A 24396-nucleotide genomic window follows, 5' to 3' on the forward strand; every position below is an offset into this window, starting at 1 on the left:
CAGAGATGAACGTGCTTTGGTCCGACATGTGCATATCAACCCAAGGACAAAAGCAAAAGACCTTGTGAAGATGATGGTGGAAGCTGGTAAGATTGTGTCAGTATCCACAGTGAAAAGAGTCCTGTATCAAAATGGGCTAAAAGGCTACTCTGCCAGGAAGAAGCCATTACGCCAAAGCAAACATAAAAAAGCCAGATTAATGTTTGCAAATGCACACAGGAACAAAGACCTTAATTTTTGGAGACATGTCCTGTGGTCTGATGAAACTAAAATTTAACTTTTTGGGCATAATGACCATCGTTACGTTTGGAAGATAAAGGGAGAAGCTTGGAAGCCTAAAAACACCATCCCAACTGTGAAACACGGGGGTGGCAGCATCATGTTATGGGGTTGTTTTGCTGCAGGGGGGACTGGTGCACTTCACAAAATAGATGGCATCATGAGAAAAGAAGATGATGTGGCAATACTGAAGCAACATCTGAAGACATCAGACAGGAAGTTAAAGCTTGGTCGGAAATGGGTCTTCCAAATGGTCAATGACCCTAAGCATACTGCCAAAATGGTAACAAAGTCAATGTTTTGGAGTGGCCATCACAAAACCCTGATCTTAATCCTATTGAAAATGTATGGGCAAAGCTGAAAAGGCAGGTGCAAGCAAGGCGACCTACAAACCTGGATCAGTTACATCAGTTTTGTCAGGAGGAATGGGCCCAAATTCCGACAAACTATTGTGAGAAGCTTGTGGAAGGATATCCCAAATGTTTGACCCAAGTCATTCAGCTTAAGGGCAATGGTACCAAATACTAATGAAATGTATGTAAACTTTTGACTTTGCAGTAAGTAATAAAATGCCTTAAAACATTCTCTCTCTCTTGCATTATTCTGGCATTTGGCAAATATTAAAAATTATGGTAATTGTAATTGACCTAAAACGGGAAAGGTTTATTCTTATTTCATGTCAGATATTGAGAAAAACATGCATATGAGTCTTTTTATATAGTGGATGCAAATCTCTGGTTTCAACTGTACTTGCTAATTTTATAACTTTGATATGACTGTCGTGTTATAATTTAGCATGAATAAAGAATTATTTTCCTTTCTTTTGTTTATAGCTTGCAGCTTTGGAGACCGACCACCTCTCCTAGGCAGCAGAACATGCCCAGTGCTTACTGCAGGCTCTTTTCAATTCAGTTTATAGGAAGGGTTTTGAAGCTGGCAGGGATATCGATGCAGCGTGTTGTTATCTGTTAATCCCAGTCAGCTACAGCGCACTGCTTACAAGCTAGGCAGCAGCGGTAGTCGGTCTCCTAGGTAACGAGATGCAAACAAAAGATAAGTTGCTGCAAATTTTAATAAGCAGTAAATTGTAAAGTGCTTGTTTTTATAAGCACTATCCGACAGTATCTATCCATGAAGAAGGGAATAACTCTTTAATTATTATTTTAGATAATTATTAATATTAAGTAATTATTATAACTGTTCCCTAATAATGTCACAAAAATTAAGGATTGAGCATCTTAGATTTTAATGTCAAATCATGCAAAGCTTTGATGTGTGTGATGAACCTGGGGCAAAATATTTCTTAAAGGGAGCATGTCAGCAATTTGGCCCTGAAAAACTCCTGACATCTCTAGACAGGAGACATGTAGAGGAGTTATAGTATATGTCTGAATAGGGTATATGCAGGAACAGCCCCTACAAAAGAGTGATCTGGGCTATCTGGGGAGTTTTTAACACTGAAGTGCTCCCTGATCACTGCAGTAAGCTATCCACAACCCCCTCCCCCTCTGCTCTTTAGTGACAGCCAACCAGGAGCCCAGTATCTCTTTGTTGTCTGCTATGGATATGAATTAATCTGTATAGCTGCTTTAGACAAAAATGATAGGAAGTTATGAATAATAAAGATTTACAAAGTTTCTTCATTTTCCCTTTTAGATGCATTTGAGCCATAATAATAGGTAGAATGTGGACATAGCTCTTGAAGGGGTAGAACAAGCCTTATATATTGATGACCAATCTTCAGATAAGTCATCAATATGTAGGATAGGTCATCAATATCAGATCAGCTCCAAACACAGTCTAAAGACCATTCTTGGGAGCTGCAACTCAGCTCCCATTCACTTCAATAGGATCCAAGGTAGGCCATCAATATCTAAGCCCAGCACAACCACTTTAAAGCCTTTAATGCCAGTGACCACCCGAAATTCTACACAACCCTCCATCTGCTGATGGCAGAAAGACCTTCAATCTGAGGAGGGGGTGTCAGAATTAGCCTGTGGTTTATGAAATAGGTGCAAAGGTAAACATACTGTCACCGGTCTCACACCTGATACTCTTCAAATCCTCCACTGATAGTTTATTGATCGTGATGCCCTTGGTTTCTGCTAGTTGAACAACCTTTCCAGAGATCCCATGTGCTTGTCTGAAGGGCATCTATAATCCAAAAACATTCAGTCACAGGAAACCATCACTACTTTAGGCTGGGGTAATTATTTTCCTCCAGTCACTGCGCCATCCCAAACGTTTATGTACGGTAAATATCACACTGTATGACAATAAAACAGCTACCATATTTTTCGGACTATAAGATGCACTCATTTTCCACCAAATCTGGGAGGAAAATGAGAGTGCGTCTTATAGTCCAAATGTACCTGGCCCCCTGTGGGGGGCGGCCGCGGCAGTGGAGAGGGGTCACAGGAGGCAGAAGGAGGGTCGCTGCAGCAGGAAAGACGGCGGCAGTAGGAGCAGTGAATATTCATTTCTCCATTAATGGGAAATTAATATTCACTGCTGCCCACGCCCATAATCCTGCCCACCTCTCGGCACCGAGGTCAGTGATAGTCGACCCTGCTCCTGCCTTTGGAGCGTGTGTGACTGTGGGCGCATGGCAGTGACATCATGCGCTCCCATCACGCCAAAGTCAGTTGCCGGCATTAGAAGAGGACGCCGCATGGCGGAGGAGGGGGGGGAAGGTGAGTAGAATTTTTTTATTTGTGTTAAAAAAAAGTAAGTGGCATAACGGGAGGCACATGCACCAGGATGGGCCTATGATGGGGGACATATATACCAGGATGGGCCACATATATACCACATATATACCAAGAAGGGGCCCAGCAGATGGACATTAGTACAGAATTTGTGGTCATTACCACCATAACAGTGTCATCAGCAGATCCCACCATAACAGTGCGTCATGACCACATTTTTTGCTTCAAATTTTTTTTCTTGTTTTCCTATAGTCCGAAACATACGGTAATTCCTCAGAATAAGGTCACTCTTTAGTTCAGAATATTTCCGCTGCAAATCTACATTTCAATAGCCATATTTGCTGCAGATTATGCTGCGGATTCACCATGGTATCAACTCAGGAAAAAGTCTGCTATATGTGGATTGCATTTTCAAGATCCATCTAGATATATTGTACTGTCATTTGTAGTCACCAATCCATACTGTAAACCTCCCACATCGACCATGCGTAAACTCACGCTTATAAGTCTTTGCTTGCATTCCTGGGACTGGTTATATATAGGTGCATCTCACAAAATTAGAATATCATCAAAAAGTTAATTTATTTCAGTTCAATACAAAAAGTGAAACTCATATATTATATAGAGTCATTACAAACAGAGTGATCTATTTCAAGTGTTTATTTCTATTAATGTTGATGATTATGGCTTACAGCCAATGAAAACACAAAAGTCATTATCTCAGTAAATTAAAATAATTAACAAAAAACACCTGCAAAGGCTTCCTAAGCGTTTAAAAGGGTCCCTTAGTCTGTTTCATTAGGTTCCACAATCATGGGGAAGACTGCTGACTTGACAGATGTCCAGAAGGCAGTCATTGACACACTCCACAAGGTCCCAGAGTTCCAATTTTTATTTGGAAATCAAGGTCCCAGAGTTCCAATTTTCATTTGGAAATCAAGGTCCCAGAGTCTGGAGGAAGAGTGGAGAGGCACACAATCCAAACTGCTTGAAGTCTAGTGTGAAGTTTCCACAATCAGTGATGGTTTGTGGAGACATGTCATCTGCTGGTGTAGGTCCATTGTATTTTATCAACGCAGCCATCTACCAGGAAATTTTAGTGCACTTCATGCTTCCCTCTGCCGACAAGCTTTTTGGAGATGAAAATTTCATTCTCCAGCAGGACTTGGCACCTGTCCACACTGCCAAAAGTACCAATACCTGGTTTAAAAACAAAAGTATCACTGAGCTTGATTGGCCAGCAAACTCGCCTGACCTTAACCCCATAGACAATCTATGGGGTATTGTCAAGAGGAAGAAGAGAGACACCAGACCCAACAATGCAGACAAGCTGAAGGCTGCTATCAAAGCAACCTGGGCTTCCATAACGCCTCAGCAGTGCCACAGGCTGATCGCCTCCATGCCACGCCACATTGATGCAGTAATTGATGCAAAAGGAGCCCCGACCAAGTATTAAGTGCATTTACTGAACATACATTTCAGTAGGCCAACATTTTGGATTTTAAAAACATTTTTCAAGCTGTAGTTATAAAGTATTCTAATTTACTGAGATAATGATTTTTGTGTTTTCATTGGCTGTAAGCCATAATCATCAACATTAAAGGGTTTGTCCACTACTTTTACAATGATGCCCTATCCATTGGATAGGGCATCAATGTATGATCGGCCGGGGTCCCGCACGTGGCACCCCTGCCAACCAGCTGTTATTGGTGCCGGCGGCGACCGGCCGGAAGTGCTCGACTGCGGGGCTCCACCGTCAAATGGTAGTGGCCGCCGCTGTGCACTGCACATCCGCCTCCTATTCTACCACTTGACGGCGGAGCCCCGCTGGTGAGCACTTCCAGCCGCCGGCCGCTGCCGCTGGCACCGATAACAGTTGATCGGCGGGGTGCCGCGTGCAGGACTCCGGCTAATCATACATTGATGCCCTATCCTATTGATAAGGCATCAATGTAAAAGTAGAGGGCAACTGCTTTAACACAAATAACCACTTGAAATAGACCACTATGTTTGTAATGACTCAACATAATATATGAGTATCTATTTTTGCATTGAAGAACTGAAATAAATTAACTTTTTGATGATATTCTAATTTATTGAGATGCACCTGTATAGCATGCACAATACACAATCCTTATGGAGGATCGGGTACCACTTACCCCTTTCCTGACCAAATAATAAGCAATGTCCGTGGCCAACATATCTGGACTCAGCGCTTTCTCCATTGCCTCTTTGTTAATCTAGAAAACAAAATTCCAAACCACATCTCACTATGTGTCATTCCTAATAGCCGGTAATTTCCTGCAGAAATCCATACCCAAAGCGTTATCAGAAAATGCAGCTATGAAATGTGTTATGTTCATTCCTGAACAAATATAAAAAAAAACTGCTGCATGTGTGAATAAGTCTCTATATGCTTCATGAATCTGGAGTTTGGTCTTTATCATATCATAGGGAAGATGTACCACAGAGGTGCTGGTAGCTGGCACCTATTTATGGACATATACAGTGCTGGCATTTTGTGGTTTCATCAGTAGTAAATACATATTATCATGTAGTTTAGATCATAAAGATTGTGAGTAAATCAACAGACAAAATGGGAGATGTACCTGTAATGTGGAAATCACGCCGGATGCCACCTGAAGAACTGCGCATATGGTATCATAAACATCAAACATGGCCTCCTTGTCTTCCTATATGCCAAAATACACATGCTTTTAATAACCATTCAATGTAAACCACCACTCATATGTAAAGAAGTAAAAGTATTGTTGTTTCCATGTCATAAGGTATTAGAAGAGATGGCTTATATAACATTTTGGCGGAATGGTCCATGTATAAATATCAGAAAAATATATGCACATACAGTGCAGACCAAAAGTTTGGACAATGCCAAGAGTGTGCAAAGCAGTCATCAAAGCAAAAGGTGGCTACTTTGAAAAACCTAGAATATAAGACACATTTTCAGTTGTTTCACACTTTTTTGTTAAGTATATAATTCCACATGTGCTAATTCATAGTTTTGATGCCTTCAGTGTGAATGTACAATTTTCATAGTCATGAAAATACAGAAAAATCTTTAAATGAGAAGGTGTGTCCAAACTTTTGGTCTGTACTGTATAAGGCGACCAGTTTTCCATACACTGGGCGAGCATTATAGTGAAAGATGACATATTTACAAATGGACTCATTAGAAAGATTTTTTTTAAGCCCAATCACTTATTCAACGATTAGTATAATATATTAGAGATGACCAAAATGATTAGTGCCATGTCAATAGTCCATGGTCGCTGGACCCCAGAGCCCTCCAAGCTCCTCTTACCTGTCTGTATTCTTGGCGCCTTTTCTTATTAGTAAGCTTAGTATGATGTCATCATTCGCTGTGAGACATACACATGACATCATGCCAGATGTGCTAATCAGGAGAGGCACCAGAGATGCCGGCAGGTAGGAAGAGGTTAACAGGGTTCTAGTTCCGGCAGCCATGGACTAACAACGTGGTGCCTGGGTAATAGTCCTGTGAATCATCTTTTTCACTTTTATTAATAATCAAATATTGATTTGTTTTAGATTTCCTTTTGTTCATTCACTTTGCACCAGCCAAGTCTCACTCACCTGTAGGTCCTTGTTATATGTACTTGGGAGGCCTTTCAGGGTCATCAGGAAACCAGAGCACTGGAAAAGAAATACATTTACAGCAGGTTTAGAATAATTAGCTCAAACCATTTCCACAACTAGAAAGAGTGTATGTTTAAAGATACCTGTAAACCTACCGCGACACTGATGGGTGAGCATTAGCTCTTCATATTTAGAAATAGGGCTATATCCAAATCGTGCATTTGGTAGAGAAAAATACTGGCAATATATTATACTACTAATAATATATTACTATATTTTTTTTTTCAATAAGCATTATGGTGACATGACTTTACCAGACTCTGAAATCTGTCATTCAGGGCACGAATAACAAATTCATTAACTTGTTCCTGGAATAGATGGTGTTCTATTCTGATCTGTCTGATGTGCTTTGATGCCCTTTTAAGCACACGAGAAAATATATCAAATTTTTTGGCAATACACATAATCTGGATTAAAGGGAACCTGTCATGTAATACAACTCTGTTAACAAGCAGATATGAGGTTAATCTGCAGGTTAACAGTGTGCGGCGCCAGCACTTAGAGCCCCGCTACCGGGAGGAAATTAACTTTTATCCCCAACAGCACTTGGCTTCCAGTCATAGTCATATAGAGAGCCCCCCCCGCACTGACTGAAAGCCGGCCCTAATGCTGAGTCAGTTGTCAGTCAGCGGCGGGGGTGAGGTTATAGCTGTCACACTCTACACACAGAAATATACACTGAAACCGTGCCGGCGCCACCCCTATGACTGGAAGCCAAACGCTGCTGTATGGAGTAAAGTTAATTTCCTCCCGGCAGCGAGGCTCTCAGTGCAGGCACCGCACGGTGTCAGAATGTTATTAACCTGCAGATTAACCCCATATCTACAGGTTAATAGCGTTATTTTACACGGCAGGTTCCCATTAAATTATGATACTTTTACACTTCTGCAATCTACTTATATTGTTGCTATTAAATTAAAGCACCACTCCAATGTTTTGCTTTTTTCAGTGCTGGAGTGGCGCTTTAAATCTAGGCCCTCTGCCCCTAGTCATATATTCACCCTCAAGCATCTTCACTGTTTTTCGGTGCCGCTCCGGTCCCCCTGCGCCATATTGTGAGTGCAGCTTCAGACTGGCCAGAAGTCAGAAGCTATGTCACAGGAGCGCAATGTAAGTCTATGAGAGCCAGAAAGAGGCCAGAATGAGCCTGTCATACATTTGAATTATAAAGTGACTTCCCGGGTGCTCCATAAAACACTGACGCTGCTAGCGGGTCACTTTTCGCCGGAGACCGATGGTAAAAAAACACTGGAGTGGTGCTTTAAAGGGAATTTGTCGACAGGAAATTACCTATTTTTTAATCAGGTTTTTAAATTATTTTTCACATCTATCTATCTATCTACTGTATATATACAGTGAAGGAAAGAATTATTTGATCCCTTGCTGTTTTTGTAAGTTTGCCCACTGACAAAGACTTGAACAGTCTATAATTTTAAGGATAGGTTAATTTTAACATTGAGAGATAGAATATAAAAAAAAAAAAAAAAAAAATCAAGAAAATCACATTGTGTAAATTAGATAAATTTATTTGCATTTTGCAGTGAGAAATAAATATTTGATTCCTCTGGCAAACAACACTTAATACCTGGTGGCAAAACCCTTGTTGGCAAGCACAGCAGTCAGACGTTTTTGTAGTTGATGATGAGGGTTGTGCACATGTCAGGAGGAATTTTGGTCCACTCCTCTTTGCAGATCATCTCTAAATCATTAAGATTTTGAGGCGGTCGCTTGGCAACTCAGAGCTTCAACTCCCTCCATAAGTTTTCTATGGGATTAAGGTCTGGAGACTGGCTAGGCCACTCTATGACATTAATGTGCTTCTTTTTGAGCCACTCCTTTGTTGCCTTGGCTGTATGTTTTGGGTCATTGTCTTGCTGGAAGATCCAGCCACGACCCATTTTTAATGTCCTTGCGGAGAGAAGGAGGTTGTCGCTCAGGATTTTACAGTACATGGCTCCATCCATTCTCCCATTGATGCGGTGAAGTAGTCCTGTGCCATTAGCAGAAAAACACCTCCAAAACATAATGTTTCCACCTCCATGCTTGACAGTGGGGACGGTGTTATTTGGGTCATAGGCAGCATTTCTCTTCCTCCAAACATGGCGAGTTGAGTTAATGCCAAAGAGCTCAATTTTTGTCTCATCTGACCACAGCACCTTCTCCCAATAACTCACAGAATCATCCAGGTGTTCATTGGCAAACTTCAGACGGGCCTGCACATGTGCCTTCTTGAGCAGGGGGACCTTGCGGGCACTGCAGGATTTTAAACCTTTAAGGCGTAATGTGCTATTAATGGTTTTCTTGGTGACTGTGGTCCCAGCTGCCTTGAGATCATTAACAAGTTCCCCCTGTGTATTTTTAGGCTGATCTCTCACCTTCCTCATGATCAAGGATACCCCACGACGTGAGATTTCGCATGGTGCCCCAAATCGATGTCGATTGACAGTCATTTTGTATTTCTTCCATTTTCTTACTATTGCACCAACAGTTGTCTCCTTCTCACCCAGCATCTTACTTATGGTTTTGTAGCCCATTCCAGTTTTGTGCAGGTCTATGATCTTGTCCCTGACATCCTTAGAAAGCTCTTTGGTCTTACCCATGTTGTAGAGGTTAGAGTCTGACTGATTAATTGAGTCTGTGGACAGGAGTCTTTTATACAGGTGACTATGTAAGATAGCTGTCTTTAATGCAGGTAACGAGTTGATTAGAAGCGTCTAACTGGTCTGTAGGAGCCAGAACTCATAATGGTTTGTAGGGGATCAAATACTTATTTCTCACTGCAAAATGCAAATAAATTTATCTAATTTATACAATGTGATTTTCTTGATTTTTTGGGGATATTCTATCTCTCAATGTTAAAATCAACCTACTCTTAAAATTATAGACTGTTCATGTCTTGGTCAGTGGGCAAACTTACAAAAACAGCAGGGGATCAAATACTTATTTTCTTCACTGTATATAAATAAAACAGAAATCTGGCAATTTTCACACTGGCTACTAAACTCAATACTGGACTCATACTTCCTGTACTTTTCAGCAGCCAGATAGACAAAGGCATTGATAGACGGAATCTGACTCTTGACTTCTCTAGAAGTATTTCTGGGAATGTGCTAATCTGGGCAAATATTATTAATGTCTGTGAAGTGCTGTGGAATTAATGGCGCTATATAAGTGAGTAAAATAAATAAAATACAGAAATAAATTGTGGAAGGGAGGGGGAGGAAGGCAGCTGTGCCATCACCTATTGTGATTGGTGGATCCTGTGTTATTAGCTGTATATAGCTCTGTCATTGTAATCCTGTCTGTTATGGTAATGCTGAAGACTGCTGAAAAGTCTGTACAGAACAAGGAGGAAGATTTGAATAGAAGGCCTAGTGGCCAGTGTGAAATTCTCTTTAGTATAGGTAGTCATGAGGAAAACAAGAAATAATAGAAAACAAAACACATTGCAGGTTAGGTCATTTTTCAATGACACATTCCCTACAAAGTTCATATAACTGCAGATGTAAGTGAAGGAAATTTGTGGTCAGTCCTGGTGGGCTTACTAATTCAGTCTACTGTGTGAGCGGGGGCTATTGTCCAGTGGCATCAGGGTTTATGAATTAGAAGGAAGCTGCCAGACTCTTTAGGATATCCTTTTTTTCCTGTTAGATTGTGCCAATATCGTCCATGGCACTGATAGCTCACATAACCCCTTTCCCACTCATAGTCAAGCACAGATACACTAGGACAACTGATCTATCAATAAGTAGGAGTGAGAGAAGAAACCAAAGTACCCAACCACACAAAAGTAGGAAGAATGTAAAAAGGAGGGTGCCGACGGTTGTTAATATGTTACTGAAATTGGGATAAGGATGCGGTGTTATAGGAAAATAACTGTAGTATCTACATAGAAAGGATGTGTCCCACCACAATTATGTAAAGGTTATACACAGAAATATTGTAGGATAAGTCTATTGCCCATACTCGGCCAAAGACACGTCCAGCTTTGCTGCGGATTAGTTCCAAACTGTCCGGGTTCTTCTTCTGAGGCATTAAACTACTCCCAGTACTGGGGAGAAATAAGATGAAAATTGAAGTATTAATTTTTATAATGTATGCACCACACTTTGCAGCATTTAGAAGTGGTCAAGTGTTTAATTCTGATTCCCTGCAGTGTTTCAGAAAAAATGTAGTTAACAATGCATCCGGGAAAGGGATGAACAGTCATCAAGGTGGGCTCCCACTGGTTTTTCCACTACTGGCTAATACACAAATAAGGGATATTTTTTTTGATTCCAGATAGCAGAGTAAAGGAATTTCACTGCAGTTTGTAGGTCTTTAAAGGGAATTTTTCACCAGCATTTTTTGTTATGTAATCTGAGAGCATCACATTGTAGGAGCAAAGACCCTGATTACAGGAATGTGTTTCTTACTGGGCTGTCTTTTTCTGTTTCAATACAATCAGTGTTTAATCAGCAGGAGATTATCACTACATGACAACTTGCCCCATGCCTCCTAGTCCAACCATGCTCCCACCACTGATTAGCAGCTCTCTGTCACTGTACAATGTACAGTGTGGTGTAGGTGGAGTTATACACAGCTCAACAACGGAGATCTGCTACATATGCATCAGAGAACACTGTGACTATCTTAACTGATGCAACCAATAAACTAAGCGATAAATCGCTGGAATGAGGGTCTCTGTCCCTACCTCATGGTGTTGTCAGATTGCATAGAAAACTTGATGACAAATTCCCTTTAAAATTTTAAGTGTTGGTAATATGGTAAGCTATGCATAAACCACAAACCTGTAAGAGTCAGAGAGGGTAACAAAGCTGAACTCCTTGGTGCTGTAAATAATAAGATCTTCGGACATCTTACTAAGGTGAGTCATGCACAGAGAAGCCCAGAAAAGAAATTCCGCTGAAACCAAATCAGATGTATTTTGAGTGAATAGTAGAGAGTGTATGGCATAGCGTATGCAGCTGTGGCATTCCTGCACTTTTTCTAACATAATTGTACCAGCACAACTTTTGGAATACATTGTCATAATGAGACCTCCACTCTATCGTATGGAGAGGGGTAGTTAAACAAGAATAGTATTAAAATAATCTGTAGATCCTTTTATATGTATATATTAAAGAACAAACCTTCTCTACTCCTGTTTTACAAACTCAGGGTGTGTGCACACGGTGCGTTTTTTATGCATTTTTGATCAGGTAAATCCACGCGGAATTGGCCCCAAAAACACATTTCTGCAAGCAAATCCTGATTGTGCGCACATACCCTAACATAAATTAAATAATTCAATGGAAAACTATTTCATGTGTAGATCTAGAATATTTAGATTTTTGGAGGAAAATTTCCTGGTTTTACCTATAAAGTCTCGCTCACTGGTGGCATCCATGCTGTTCAGGCTCATCGAGTCAAATTTAAGTTCTGTAGATAATAAGTGTCCGGATTTAGATTCTTTAAGTTCAACAGTTTATCATGATGATGTCAGGCACATAATGCTAACCACTTAGTGAGCTGATTTAATTCCTTAAGGGGTTTTCCCATGAGCAAAGTACTGTATTTTTTGGATTATAAAATGCACTTTTTTTCTTCCAAATTTGGGAGGAAAATGGGGGTGCGTCTTATAAACCGAATGTAGCTTACCGAGGGGGGTGCGGCTGCGGTGGAGCAAGGTTGCTGCTACAGGAGGTCGGCAGCTATGGCAGGAGTGGGGCGATGCTGCGGGCCCAGGGCTGGGAGGAGGCGTTGTGCTGGCGGTGCGAGGCTGCGGGCCCTGAGCTTTCAGAAAATGTAATCGGTGAGCAGAGTTCCCGCACTTCCTTCCCATTGATTACCCTGTGGTGGGCTTCGGGAAAATGGCCGCCAGAGGCGGCGCATGTGCAAATTGAAATCTCGGCTCCCGAGATCTCAATCTGTGCTTGCGCTGCCTCCGGTGGCCATTTTACTGAAGCCGGGGACTCTACTCACCACTGACATTTTCTGAAAGCCCATGGACCGCAGCCTCACACCGCCAAAACACCCCCTCCTCCCAGCCCAGGGTCCGCAGCATCGCCCCACTCCTGCCACAGCCGCTGGCCTCCTGGAGCAGCGACCCTGCCTCCTGTGACTTCGCTCCACTGCCGCCGCCATCCCCCCCGGGTAAACTACCATAAAATCGGACTATAAGACACACCACTATTTTATAAAAAATGTTTTTTTCCTATATTCCTCCCCAAAATTTGGTTTGTGTCTTATGGTCCGGTGCGTCTTATAGTCCGCAAAATATGGTACATTTTAATAAATAGATCTTGAAATAATAATAAGTTCCACAACTGGATGTGTTAAAAAAATACTCCTGTGCGGAGATAATCTTACAAATGTGCCCCTGCTGTGTACTGTGTAATGGCTGTGTCTGACCGTACAGGAACATAGTCTGATCATACCACATCTCCTGGGCAGGGGAGGAAGCAAAAGAGTATACAGACAGGACAGCGTGGGATTACAGATCCACACTAGAAATTATTCTGTTAAATTAAAGGGGTTTTCTGGTGAAAACAAGTTATCAAAAATCCTTAGGATAGGTGATAACTTGTTGATCAGTGGGGGTCCAATCGCTTGGACCTGCACTGATCAGCAGAACGGGGAATTTTTATCCCCGTGAGAATAGAACAGCAGTCCGCATGCTTTGACCACTGCTACGTTCACTCCAAGCATTCTAGAGTATTCTACTTGGATACTTATTCTTTATGTTTGTCAACTTATAAAAAAAAAGATAATAGAGAAGTGACAGAGCTCAGTATCTTAGGTTTATAACACCAAGGCTTATATAACGTTGATTTTCTCGCTGGTCTAGATGAGGGGGAGTGGTGGAGTCAGACGCTCCTGATTCATGAAAAGGTGCATAGCTCTTCATAAATCTGGAGCGTCTGATGAGTGGCGTGCGTCTCCATGCGCCACGGCAGAAATCTCAATCCAGTCAGGAAGTGAAGTGAGATTTCCGTATTACGCGATGCCACAACTTGTCATGGATTAGAAGAGCTGTAGCGTCATCCAAGAGGAGAAAGTGGCTGGCAGCACTCGCTGTGAGGGCCACCACTACGTCCTGTCACAGCTCCACCCTTTTTGGCATAACTGGGAGAAACTGGCATGACGACACCAACATTTTGCCACTTTTAAAAGCTTTTACGACACTTTTTGGAGTAAAAGCTTTGATGAATTGAGGCCAATGTTTGCACATAAGTTATTAAGACTAATCCTTCTGTCTGACCATGTACTAGTCACAAGTATCCACAATGATCAATAGAGTAGCATAGAAATAGAATCATATTGCATAAGCGATGCCAAATATAAAGTGCTCCTCTATCTGCCCTGATGCCTGTGATCCCTTAGTTTATACCTTTGCTGCTGAAAGTTTGGCGCTGCGCTATCTAATACTGCTTGCTTTCAGTATGCATGAACCATGCAAAGTATATGGCTAATTCAAGTAAATACTTTTTCCCTAATGGATACTATTTGAATTCTAAACATAGAAGAACATATGGTTTAATGCTATTAATTCCAAATTAATGAAGGAAAAAATAAAAGTAATTATCTACAGTAATACCCAGGGTTGCAGTGTTACTGATTTATGTTATTTTGCAGAAGAATAACCTGGTAAACCACAAGTACCATAGCAGCTACCATTGTCAACCCATATTTAAAGGTGTTGACCACTACTTGGACAACCCCTTATTGATCTAAGTCTTTGGCCCAAATAAAATAAAAAGGCCTACACTCACCTCCCGTGCCAACACCATTCCCGCGGTGTCAGCACTCGCGGTCCTGGGGCTCTCATGTGGTTGTTGTGACATGTGACCCTGGAACCCAATCAGAGCTGGCGTCACTATCCCCGCCTTTGGACAAATCAAAAATGAAGAGGAAGTCCGGGCTACAGCTGATCTCTGACTTCCTCTTCATGTTCAATTCATCAGGAGGGGGGGAAAGTGACGCCAGCGCTGATTGGGCGCCAGTGTCACAACAACAGCACAGCAGCCCCAGGTAGAGCAAGTGCCGACACGGCGGGAATGGCGCTGACACCGGAGTGGCGTATAAGCTTTATTATTTTATCGGGGCCAAGCGTGGAGGATGACAAGGAGATGTCCAAGAAGTAGACAACTTCTTTTAGTTTCAACCTCCATCCCTGAAAAGGAAGCTGAATCTACTGAAAAGCGTTAGAATGAAGAGTGTCCAAAACATCGATGTGCTCCTCCAGTGACAACACAGTGGAGAAAAAGGGACAGCTTGTAATTCTATCCTCGGAGTAAGCTCTGTACTCAAGGAAAACTAGAAGTGCTATTGTGGATATCATACTGAAGACAAGCACTGGATGGTGGAACTCCAAACTTTATGAGGCAAAGATACAAATGGATGGGAAATGGCAATCAGAGCAGATAGGTGAGCGCTTGGTATATGGCTTCTTACAGTAAGTACAGACTGTTGTGCCTACTGATGGTTTGATAGAAGGATTAGTCTAAAAAGTTTCTAATAAGTTGGGTACAAGACTACTAGGAAAGTGACTATTTTGACGATTAGGCACGTGCATCTACAATTGTTTTATTAAATCTGATATCATTAGCTGTTGTGACAGGGCCAGGAAACATCAAAACTTGTGATCTAGTTTCCGCTAAGAATCTTAGTTCTACTTAAAAAAAAAATCTATACTGTACGTAAAAGAAAAAATAATAAAATAGTACCTTTACGTAGAAGTTCTCTGTCTATTCCCAAGGGATTTCCAGCTATTGCACCACTGAAAGAAAAAAAAAGAAATGAAAATAGAATGAATAAGCAACTGATTCATATTGAAAAAAGTATGTCCATCTTAGCAATCATTTTTGCTATCACTCCAATGCATCCAAAATTAAAAAAATAGCACATTATGAAAAAATCTTGATTAAAAATAGTAATAATTGTATGTAGTCTGATCCTGCAGTTATAATTCTTTACATCTGTCCCCAACCATTTTCAGGGAATAATTGTCCCGGTTTTCGCTGCTCTCTCTGACTAGCTGTAAAACTGGCAAACTTTTGGCCAATTGAACTACTAGGGATGCCACTTTACCATCCAAAAATATAATCCCAATGGCAAAGTAGAATATGGCTTTATAGATGTGACTTCACACCTAGTGTGCTAATTAGGTTTGGGAGTAGAGATGAGTGAACCCAAAATGTAAATATCGGGGTTCGTACCGGACACCTAGTGTTGGGAGAGAGAGAGAGAGAGAGAGAGACAGAGAGAGAGAGAGAGATTTTTTCCTGTTCGGGTTTAGGCTCAAGTTTGTGTACAGTTCTGGTACCTGGACCGGATTTGGACTTTTCATCTTGACTTTTCGGGCTGTAAAAGCTGGCAGCATGCTCACGTCCAGCTGCTGAATGAAGGGGTATCTGGCTGTCTGCTACTAACTACTACAAGAACTTATTCCACATGTAACCTAGTGCTGAAGCAGCTTATTGGATCAGGCAGAGATGGGGTTATGAGGAACAGGTAATGGAGGAGTATGCCATCCACATAGGGAGAGACCTGACCAAAGACAGCCTGTCTGATCATGAAAAATCACTGACTTGGCTGGTGGTCTAACACCTGATGACAACCCTAATGTCTGCATTCACTGACAAAATTATGGACCATGCCGCTCTATCAATTTGCATGGCAGCTAGGAAAGACATGGGTCACCAGAGATAAGACATTTATCTGGGTTAAATGTCATTCATGGGAAAACCCCTTATAGTTCCCAGAAAGGATGGTAACATCATAAGGGTTCCTGAGTGCTGACCCTATAAATTTTGTGAGTTGCAAGGGTCAGCATTACTGCCATGATGAGGTCACTGCTAGTGACTTTTCAAGAGGGATTTTCAAAAATACAATTTTATGGTCTCCTTTAGGGCCACAGGAAATATGATGATGTCAATGGGGTGATGATATCAAAGGGGAATAATGTAACAGCGGGCTTGAAATCATAATGTCAGTGACACTGCCTAATGTGCCCATTTTTAAGATCCTAAAATGGCGTTGATGGCACAAATGACTGGGTGGAGGGGATGGAGTGTGGGGACATCACAAGTGGTGTCTTCTCTATACACTGCATGTCAGTGACATTGTGTTCCCCCGTTAAGGCTCCACAGAAAACATGATGTCACTGTCTCGCCAATTATCGGAAGGGTGGGGGCATTTCAGGGAAACCGGCTGGCGAGTTCCTATAAAAGCATAAGCACATGCGATTATATTACAGGGGTGGTGTTGTTATATGGGTAACAATGTCATTTTAGGAACTGCCAGTGACACTGACTGATGTGTCCCCGCAACATGTGGCGATGTCACTGATAACAGAGTGGTGGGCAGAAACAACGGAAGGGGTGCCAGCCAAGAGGAATAAAAAAAAACTATTGTTTTGTTAGAGCAGATAAAGCTCACGAGTGTACAGATGGTGGATGTTGTACTGATCTCGAATAACCTGCCCCCCTTATCCTCTGTGTTCCTCCAGAAGCCAAGCCTATACTATCTACCACAGCCTACAAAAGTTTTGTCTGATTTAAATCCTTTTCTCTTTCCAAATCTATTAACTATACAGTACTATTAGCCAAAACATATACACTAAATGTCCACTTTATTAGAGATGCCCACTAGTAGCGTGTTGGACCTCCTTTTGTGTTGAAATCACTCGGCAGGAATATCAGCCCATGAGGACAAGGTAACTTCTCTAATAAAGTGGTCATTTAGTGTAGATAACAAAGTAATTTTAATCAAATGTGTTTTCTGCTTTTTTACATAGATTTTTTTTCTCTTAACTTAGCCGTGTACTTTACATAGTGTTACATCTCTATCTGGACCTGCTACAGGAATATCAGCTTTTAGGAACATCAGTACCATGGCTCAGTAGTTATCAGTGTTGCCTAGGAGCAATGGGGTCCTGGTTTCAAACCCCACCAAGGACAACATCTGTAAGGAGTTTGTATGTTCTCCCCATGTTTGCGTGGGTTTCCTCCGGTTTCCTCCCACACCCAAAGACATACTGATAGGGAATGTAGATTGTGAGCCCCAATGGAGACAGTGATGATAATGTCTGTAAAGCGCTGCGGAATTAATGGCGCTATATAAGTGAGTAAGTAAGTAAAATAAATAAATAAAATATTGCCAGGCGCTGCTTTATTCATTCTGTGGGAGCTGCTGGAGGAGAAGCGATGGCCAGTATCTATGGGCCTACGCTATCTAGGCACGGATTCTAGTGTGGGTGAGACTTTATGGTGCCGCCCAGCTAGGTACAATTGGTGTGTGTGCTGTCCAGCAGCTGAGCAGGAGTAATCAACCCCTGTTAAGGCCAATGGAGTAATACCACACCCTACTTAAACTCCCTACTTACTCCCAGGAGTTGTCAGATATTGTGCTTGGTTTACACCTTGAGTTTTGGGTATATATTCCTGTTGCTTCGTAATTAATCCTGCCCCAACTTGTGACCCTGACTATGTCTGACTCTGTGATATCCCCTAATCTAGACCTGAGCCTGTATGACTTTGCTCTTATCTACCTCATAGACCCTGGCTGTTTCGCTGAATATGGTTTTGGCTACTGATTCTGTCCATCTAGTTTCTGACCAGGCTTAGTTCGAATACCCTTGCCTTAAGCTCGCTCCCCCGTCCAACAGCTACACCATGGAAACAACCCAGGGAGCCCCGTCCAGATCCCTGTATAAAGGTCATATGGTGAAGGCAGGGGTTCCTATGGGACCTGCTTGATGAAGTGGCCAACAGCCACAGACCGACTTTATAGGCGGCTGTTCAAGCATTCTGCCAACAGCTGTTCCTCTGCACTCTACCCTAAAGGTGCACGCTTAATTTGGTTGCAAATGCATTTTATTCAACAGATCACAATAATAGTAATACTTTACCTTCCTAGGGGTAAAACATTGATTCTCTTCTGTATTTCCCCAAGTCTCTCAGCATCCCTACATAATGCCACAGCGTGGCTGCGAGATGGTAAGGAGAAAATTAGTTACAAATATCCATTATGGCTATTATTACATATGTGTCACTATCGATGCCTCATGGTTTCTGTAGGAATCGGCACAGTTAGGTGAGGGGCACATGGGTTGTATGAAGCCGAGATTAAGGAAAATCAGTCTGTTACCTTAGTATCCAATGACTCCATCGAATAGGCTGTGCTCTCTGCATGTGAGTATACCCGGGGAATAAAATATCAACCTCTCTGTATTAAAAAAAAAAGAAAATCAAAATGTTTGAGCTGCAGAGAAAAATCTATAAAATAATAAAAATTCTAATCTCCTAATATTTAATATGATGCAACTCCATTTCTTAGAGAATCCTGATCTTGTGTCATGGTCTTGTCTTATTGGCCAGTGGCACTGTTTTCTTCCTTTATGGACTACGTTCTGTCTGTCCCTCAAAGTCCAGTGCATTTTATTTGACCCTGGTGGCCTAGAAGCTTAAGTTTATTACTTTACTCCTTCCCAATAGCTAAAGGATTCTCCTCTGTCCCTGGAGATCTATTGGTTTCAATTTTGATAGGCCAATTTTTGGGGGTTTTGTGTGAAATTATGTTCAATTTGCCTTTTTTTCTCTGTTTTTTTTGTGTTGTTCCAATTCACATAAAGGAAATAAACATGTGTATAACAAAACATATGTAATTGCAATAATTTTCTGGGAGAAATACTTCATTTTCTGGAACAATTTCAAGGGTGCCAACACTTTCACCCATGACTGTATATATTATATACAGCATTATGAAAAATATTTGCTCAACAGACTATGTCCCTTTGATCATGTCATGGCAGTTAAACGCATTTGGAGGTTAAATGGAGATAAAATGGGAACTCTATGCAGGTATTTCCGCCATATAATCTGGAGTGGAGTGTCCCAACGGTGGTTCTTGATATCTATTTATGCCAATGACAGAATGAAATAGAATTCTGTTGCTCGGGTATACAGTACATGTGACATCAATAGAGAATTTGCTTTACAGAGTACAAGGACAAATCATTTACACTGCAGGAAGAAAGAGTCAATGGGCCACGACTTATTTTGCAAGAGCACGGTCACTAACCCTATGATTACAGACAGTGGTCCTTCATTTCACAATCTTGCCATGTGATGGCAGGTATTCTAATAAACAGCAAAAAAAACAGCCAACAGATAAGATCCTGAGCCATAATGCAAAATGTCTAAGTGGGTCCCTACCTGAAATTTTTCTTTATGCCCCCTATGACAACAGACCTGGGTGCAACTGAAACCTCTGCACTAGAGCTACCATATGAGGACCCATAATTATACCTGAAGAATAGCCAACACATGAAGATTCCCGTATATTGCTCTTTTGCTATAAGAACTATCATTTGTTTTGCAGAAATAATTGTTATTTTTACTCAAACCATATAGGAATAAATGGGGGAACTCATTATAATTTACATTTTTAAAAATAAATTTAACTGCACAATAAATCAGAATATGGTTTACCCAAAAACAGTGAGCCCAAATACCCCCAGTAACATGCTTACATGTGTGCCTCAAGTCCTTTGCCTAGAGCAGGGATGTCAAACTCAAATGCACAGAGGGCCAAAATTAAAAGCTTGGACAAAGTCGTGGGCCAACCTTGATATTTGTAACAAAAAATGCATACAATTGAGGAAGTATTTCCTTATCATCAAATATAACGATTAAACTTTTCATATGGAAACAAACATAAAGGGGCTGCCCCACAAACATAATACATTTTAATTACTAGATCTTAGAATAAAGTTCTTCAAACGGTGTAATGGGCCACCACATAGTCCTCCATACAGGATAATGGGCCACCACATAGTCCTCCATACAGGATAATGGGCCATCACGTAATCTTCCATACAGTATAATGGGCCCTACATAGTGCTCTGTACCGTATAATGGGCCCCACATAGTCCTCCATACTGTATAATGGGCCCCACATAGTCCTCCATACAGTATAATGGGTCACCACATAGTCCTCCATACAGTATGATGGGCCCCACATAGTCCTCCATACAGTATAATGGCCCTACATAGTGCTCCGTACAGTATAATGGGCCCCACATAGTCCTCCATACAGTATAATGGGCCCCACATAGTCCTCCATACAGTATAATGGCCCTACATAGTGCTCCGTACAGTATAATGGGCCCCACATAGTCCTCCATATAGTATAATGGGCCCCACATAGTCCTCCATACAGTATAATGGGTCACCACATAGTCCTCCATACAGTATAATGGGCCCCACATAGTCCTCAATACAGTATAATGGCCCTACATAGTGCTCCGTACAGTATAATGGGCCCCACATAGTCCTCCATACAGTATAATGGGCCCCACATAGTCCTCCATACAGTATAATGGGCCTCACATAGTCCTCCATACAGTCTAATGGGCCCCACATAGTCCAGCATATAGTATAATGGGCCCCACATAGTCCAGCATACAGTATAATGGGCCACCACATAGTCCTCCATACAGTATAATGGGCCCCACATGGTCCAGCATATAGTATAATGGGCCCCACATAGTCCTCTATACAGTATAATGGGCCACCACATAGTCCTCCATACAGTATAATGGGCCCCACATAGTCCAGCATATAGTATAATGGGCCCCACATAGTCCTCTATACAGTATAATGGGCCACCACATAGTCCTCCATACAGTATAATGGGCCACCACATAGTCCTCCATACAGGATAATGGGCCACCACATAGTCCTCCATACAGGATAATGGGGCACCACATAGTCCTCCATACAGAATAATGGGACCCACATAGTCCTCCATACAGGATAATAGGGCACCACATAGTCCTCCATACAGGATAATGGGCCATCACATAGTCTTCCATACAGTATAATGGGCCCTAGATAGTGCTCTGTACAGTATAATGGGCCCCACATAGTCCTCCATACAGTATAATGGGCCCCACATAGTCCTCCATACAGTATAATAGGCCACCACATAGTCTCCGGCGTCGCAGGCCAAATATAATCACCCAGAGGGCCAGATTTGACCCACGGGCCAGAGTTTGACATGAGTGGCCTAGAATAAGAGAATGAATGAGTGGGCTGCAATACAGCTTTAGAGCTCCTGATTCCCAGGGAGGACTCAAGAGGAGTGTATGAAAGTATCCAACATGGCTGATCTTTTTTTCCTGTGATTTCACATTCAACAGGGTTTGCTAGAACCCATGCACATTAGATTGTCAAAATTGACACCCCTTGTTTAGATGCAATCAGGCAACCCCCAACATTAAAATTACATCAGAATCCTATTTTGCTTGACTTACATGGCTGCCCTGTCAACCATAGTCCGGATAAGACGAGTCAAATGCAGGTATAGAACAGAGCAAGAATCCCGCAGCCATAATCTCATGTCAGTCACAACCTAAAGTGAAAAATAAAAACATCACCACAAACTGAAATATACCACTACATAGCAAAAAAAAAAGTTGTATATGATGAATGTTCATCAGGTTCAATTTATATTTTTTCTTGCATTTTTGATCTAGAAACAAATGTGTCTCTAGACATTTTCTGAAAGCCCGAAGCCCACCGCAGCCTCCCACCGGCGAATGCCTCCTCCTCCCAGCCCGTGGTCCGCAGCATCGCCCCACTCCTACCACCGCCACCAGCTTCCTGAAGCAGCGACCCTGCCTCCATGGACCCCACTCCACCACAGCCGCCCCTCCCCCCGGTAAGCTACCGTAAAAGCGGACTATAAGATGCACCACCATTTTATTAATTTTTTTTCCCTATTTTCCTCTCTAAAATTTGGGGTGCGTCTTAAAGTCCGAAAAATACGGTAACATGATGACTGCAATATATTAAGAGGATAAAAACTTTGATGGGAGTGATTCTTTAATAAAATATGCTGTTTAAATATGGCAAATATGTGAATTTTCTACTCCAGACTTCTAAAAGATATCAGTTTCCAAGTTCCACAAATGAACTATAGTATATGAAATAATTTGTGCTGGAAGCAAAACTATCAATACCTGATCATTTCTGCTTCGTCCAGTGTGAAGCTTTCCAGCAGGCTCTCCTATAAGTTCCTAAACATACAACAAAGAAAATAAGAATTACTGAAGAATCCGCTCAGGAATATCCACTATATAAAAACATGTCATTGCATTTGTTTGGAAGGTGGGGGAAGAATGATTTAGGTTTCTAGTGAAATCTATACAACAGTAGTAGATGGCTCCATACATGACACCAAAGATCATTGCTGTGAATGAAACTTCTGCAGGGTATGTACATTTCCAAGCAAGAGTGGAAAATGAAGAAAAGCAAGAATGTTTCTATGTACATTGTTTCAGGTGAACATGGTTACCTTGAGGCGGCGCTCATTAGCAGTGTGAATATCTTCATCAGCTTTTGTCAGGACGAAAGTGCCTTGAGACCATTCCTCATGGATCTTGAAGGAAACAAACGACTAATTTAATAATGATGGTAATAACATGAGCGAAAGTAACAATTTCTTATCTTTCTCAGCAAAGCTTTCTATATTAGGTTCTACCTTGAGTTCAGGGGTGGACTAATAGCCTGTTCAGCTTCACGGGGGCCCAGAGAGTGAAGGATGCCCTTTCCAACTATATTTTTCGAAGGTAAAGATAGTCATGGCTGGACCCTGACGAGTGCACTAGGCAGCATATGGCCTTAGGAAGTTAAAGAGCTTGCACTAAAGATGAAGTCATCCCGACCACTTGGATCCAGAGTACAAGGCTCTGAAGAGCCCCATCCAAATGGCGCAGATGTTGTGCATGCACACCTCCCTTCCATTCACTCTCAATGGGACCACTAGAAAGAACCGAGTGCTTGGCTGCCCATACACACATCTCACACAGGGGCCCTTTGCTTCCAGTGTCCACATCTCCTTGAGTTTATATGTCTTCCAAGTTGATACCTCTTAGTTACTCTATAGACACAGCCCTGAATTAAACATGCCAGATACCTACAATTCACAACATTTCTGTATGTACTAAAAAAAAGGATTGCAGTACATAGGTCCAAAATATTCCTATCACAGACAAGAAGTTGCTGTATTTAAGCGTCAAACGCATAATTCAATATATCCTGTAAACTAATATATTCAGATCAGAACCCCTTTCACCCTTAGGCCATGGTCACACTGGCATATATTCTCTCATGCGAGAGAATCGAGCTGATTATGCTAATGACGCTCAGCTCAAACTCTGCCAGAGTTTAATCCGAGTGTCATCTTACTGTGCTGCGATGGAGAACTTAATTTCTCCATCTTCTCTATCTCTGCGAGTGTACATCGGACTGCACTCGGATGCCACCCGAGTGCAGTCTGATGTTTCACTCGCACCCATGGACTTGAATGGGTGAGTGCAATCCGATTTGCAAATTGGCATGAGAAAATAATCGCAGATCTGAACTGCCCCATAGTATAACATTGGGCCAAGTGCTATGTGATAAAACATTGGCTAGCCGTGTTATACGCCAGTGTGAGTGAGCCCTTAGGGATTAATTAAAGGCAAAGTGTCAGGACTATTTTACTAATCAAGACTAAGAGTATGGCTGTATAGGTCATAGAATAACAATAAGTCTACCAACATGCCCCTAATGCACTTCTAGGCTAATTTGCATGTGGAATCAAAGACTGATTTGTTAATGGATTTCTACAAAGCAGGTATAATTTTTATTGTTGTTGTACGACCTATACAGCCATACCATGCCTTTTCAGTAGTAAAATT

General features: G+C 41.7%; 1 protein-coding gene across 1 annotated transcript in view; it reads right to left on the bottom strand.

Annotated features, from left to right (window-relative positions):
- Nucleotides 1-24396, bottom strand: part of ASL (argininosuccinate lyase) — a 36336-nt gene that overhangs the window by 1207 nt on the left and 10733 nt on the right. Inside the window, exons 4-16 of the mRNA XM_073664948.1 lie at nucleotides 23010-23093; nucleotides 22675-22731; nucleotides 21967-22064; nucleotides 18798-18875; nucleotides 18559-18636; nucleotides 15374-15426; nucleotides 12024-12086; nucleotides 11456-11570; nucleotides 10632-10716; nucleotides 6603-6662; nucleotides 5597-5680; nucleotides 5147-5227; nucleotides 2327-2433 (exon numbers count right to left, since the gene is read on the bottom strand). Coding sequence (XP_073521049.1) covers nucleotides 2327-2433; nucleotides 5147-5227; nucleotides 5597-5680; nucleotides 6603-6662; nucleotides 10632-10716; nucleotides 11456-11570; nucleotides 12024-12086; nucleotides 15374-15426; nucleotides 18559-18636; nucleotides 18798-18875; nucleotides 21967-22064; nucleotides 22675-22731; nucleotides 23010-23093 — 1043 coding nt within the window. The remainder of the gene's footprint in view (nucleotides 1-2326; nucleotides 2434-5146; nucleotides 5228-5596; nucleotides 5681-6602; nucleotides 6663-10631; nucleotides 10717-11455; nucleotides 11571-12023; nucleotides 12087-15373; nucleotides 15427-18558; nucleotides 18637-18797; nucleotides 18876-21966; nucleotides 22065-22674; nucleotides 22732-23009; nucleotides 23094-24396) is intronic.

This window comes from Phyllobates terribilis, unplaced genomic scaffold, assembly GCF_046119375.1.
Source record: "Phyllobates terribilis strain yellow unplaced genomic scaffold, ASM4611937v1 Scaffold_2__4_contigs__length_985480577, whole genome shotgun sequence".
Lineage (NCBI taxonomy): Eukaryota > Metazoa > Chordata > Amphibia > Anura > Dendrobatidae > Phyllobates > Phyllobates terribilis.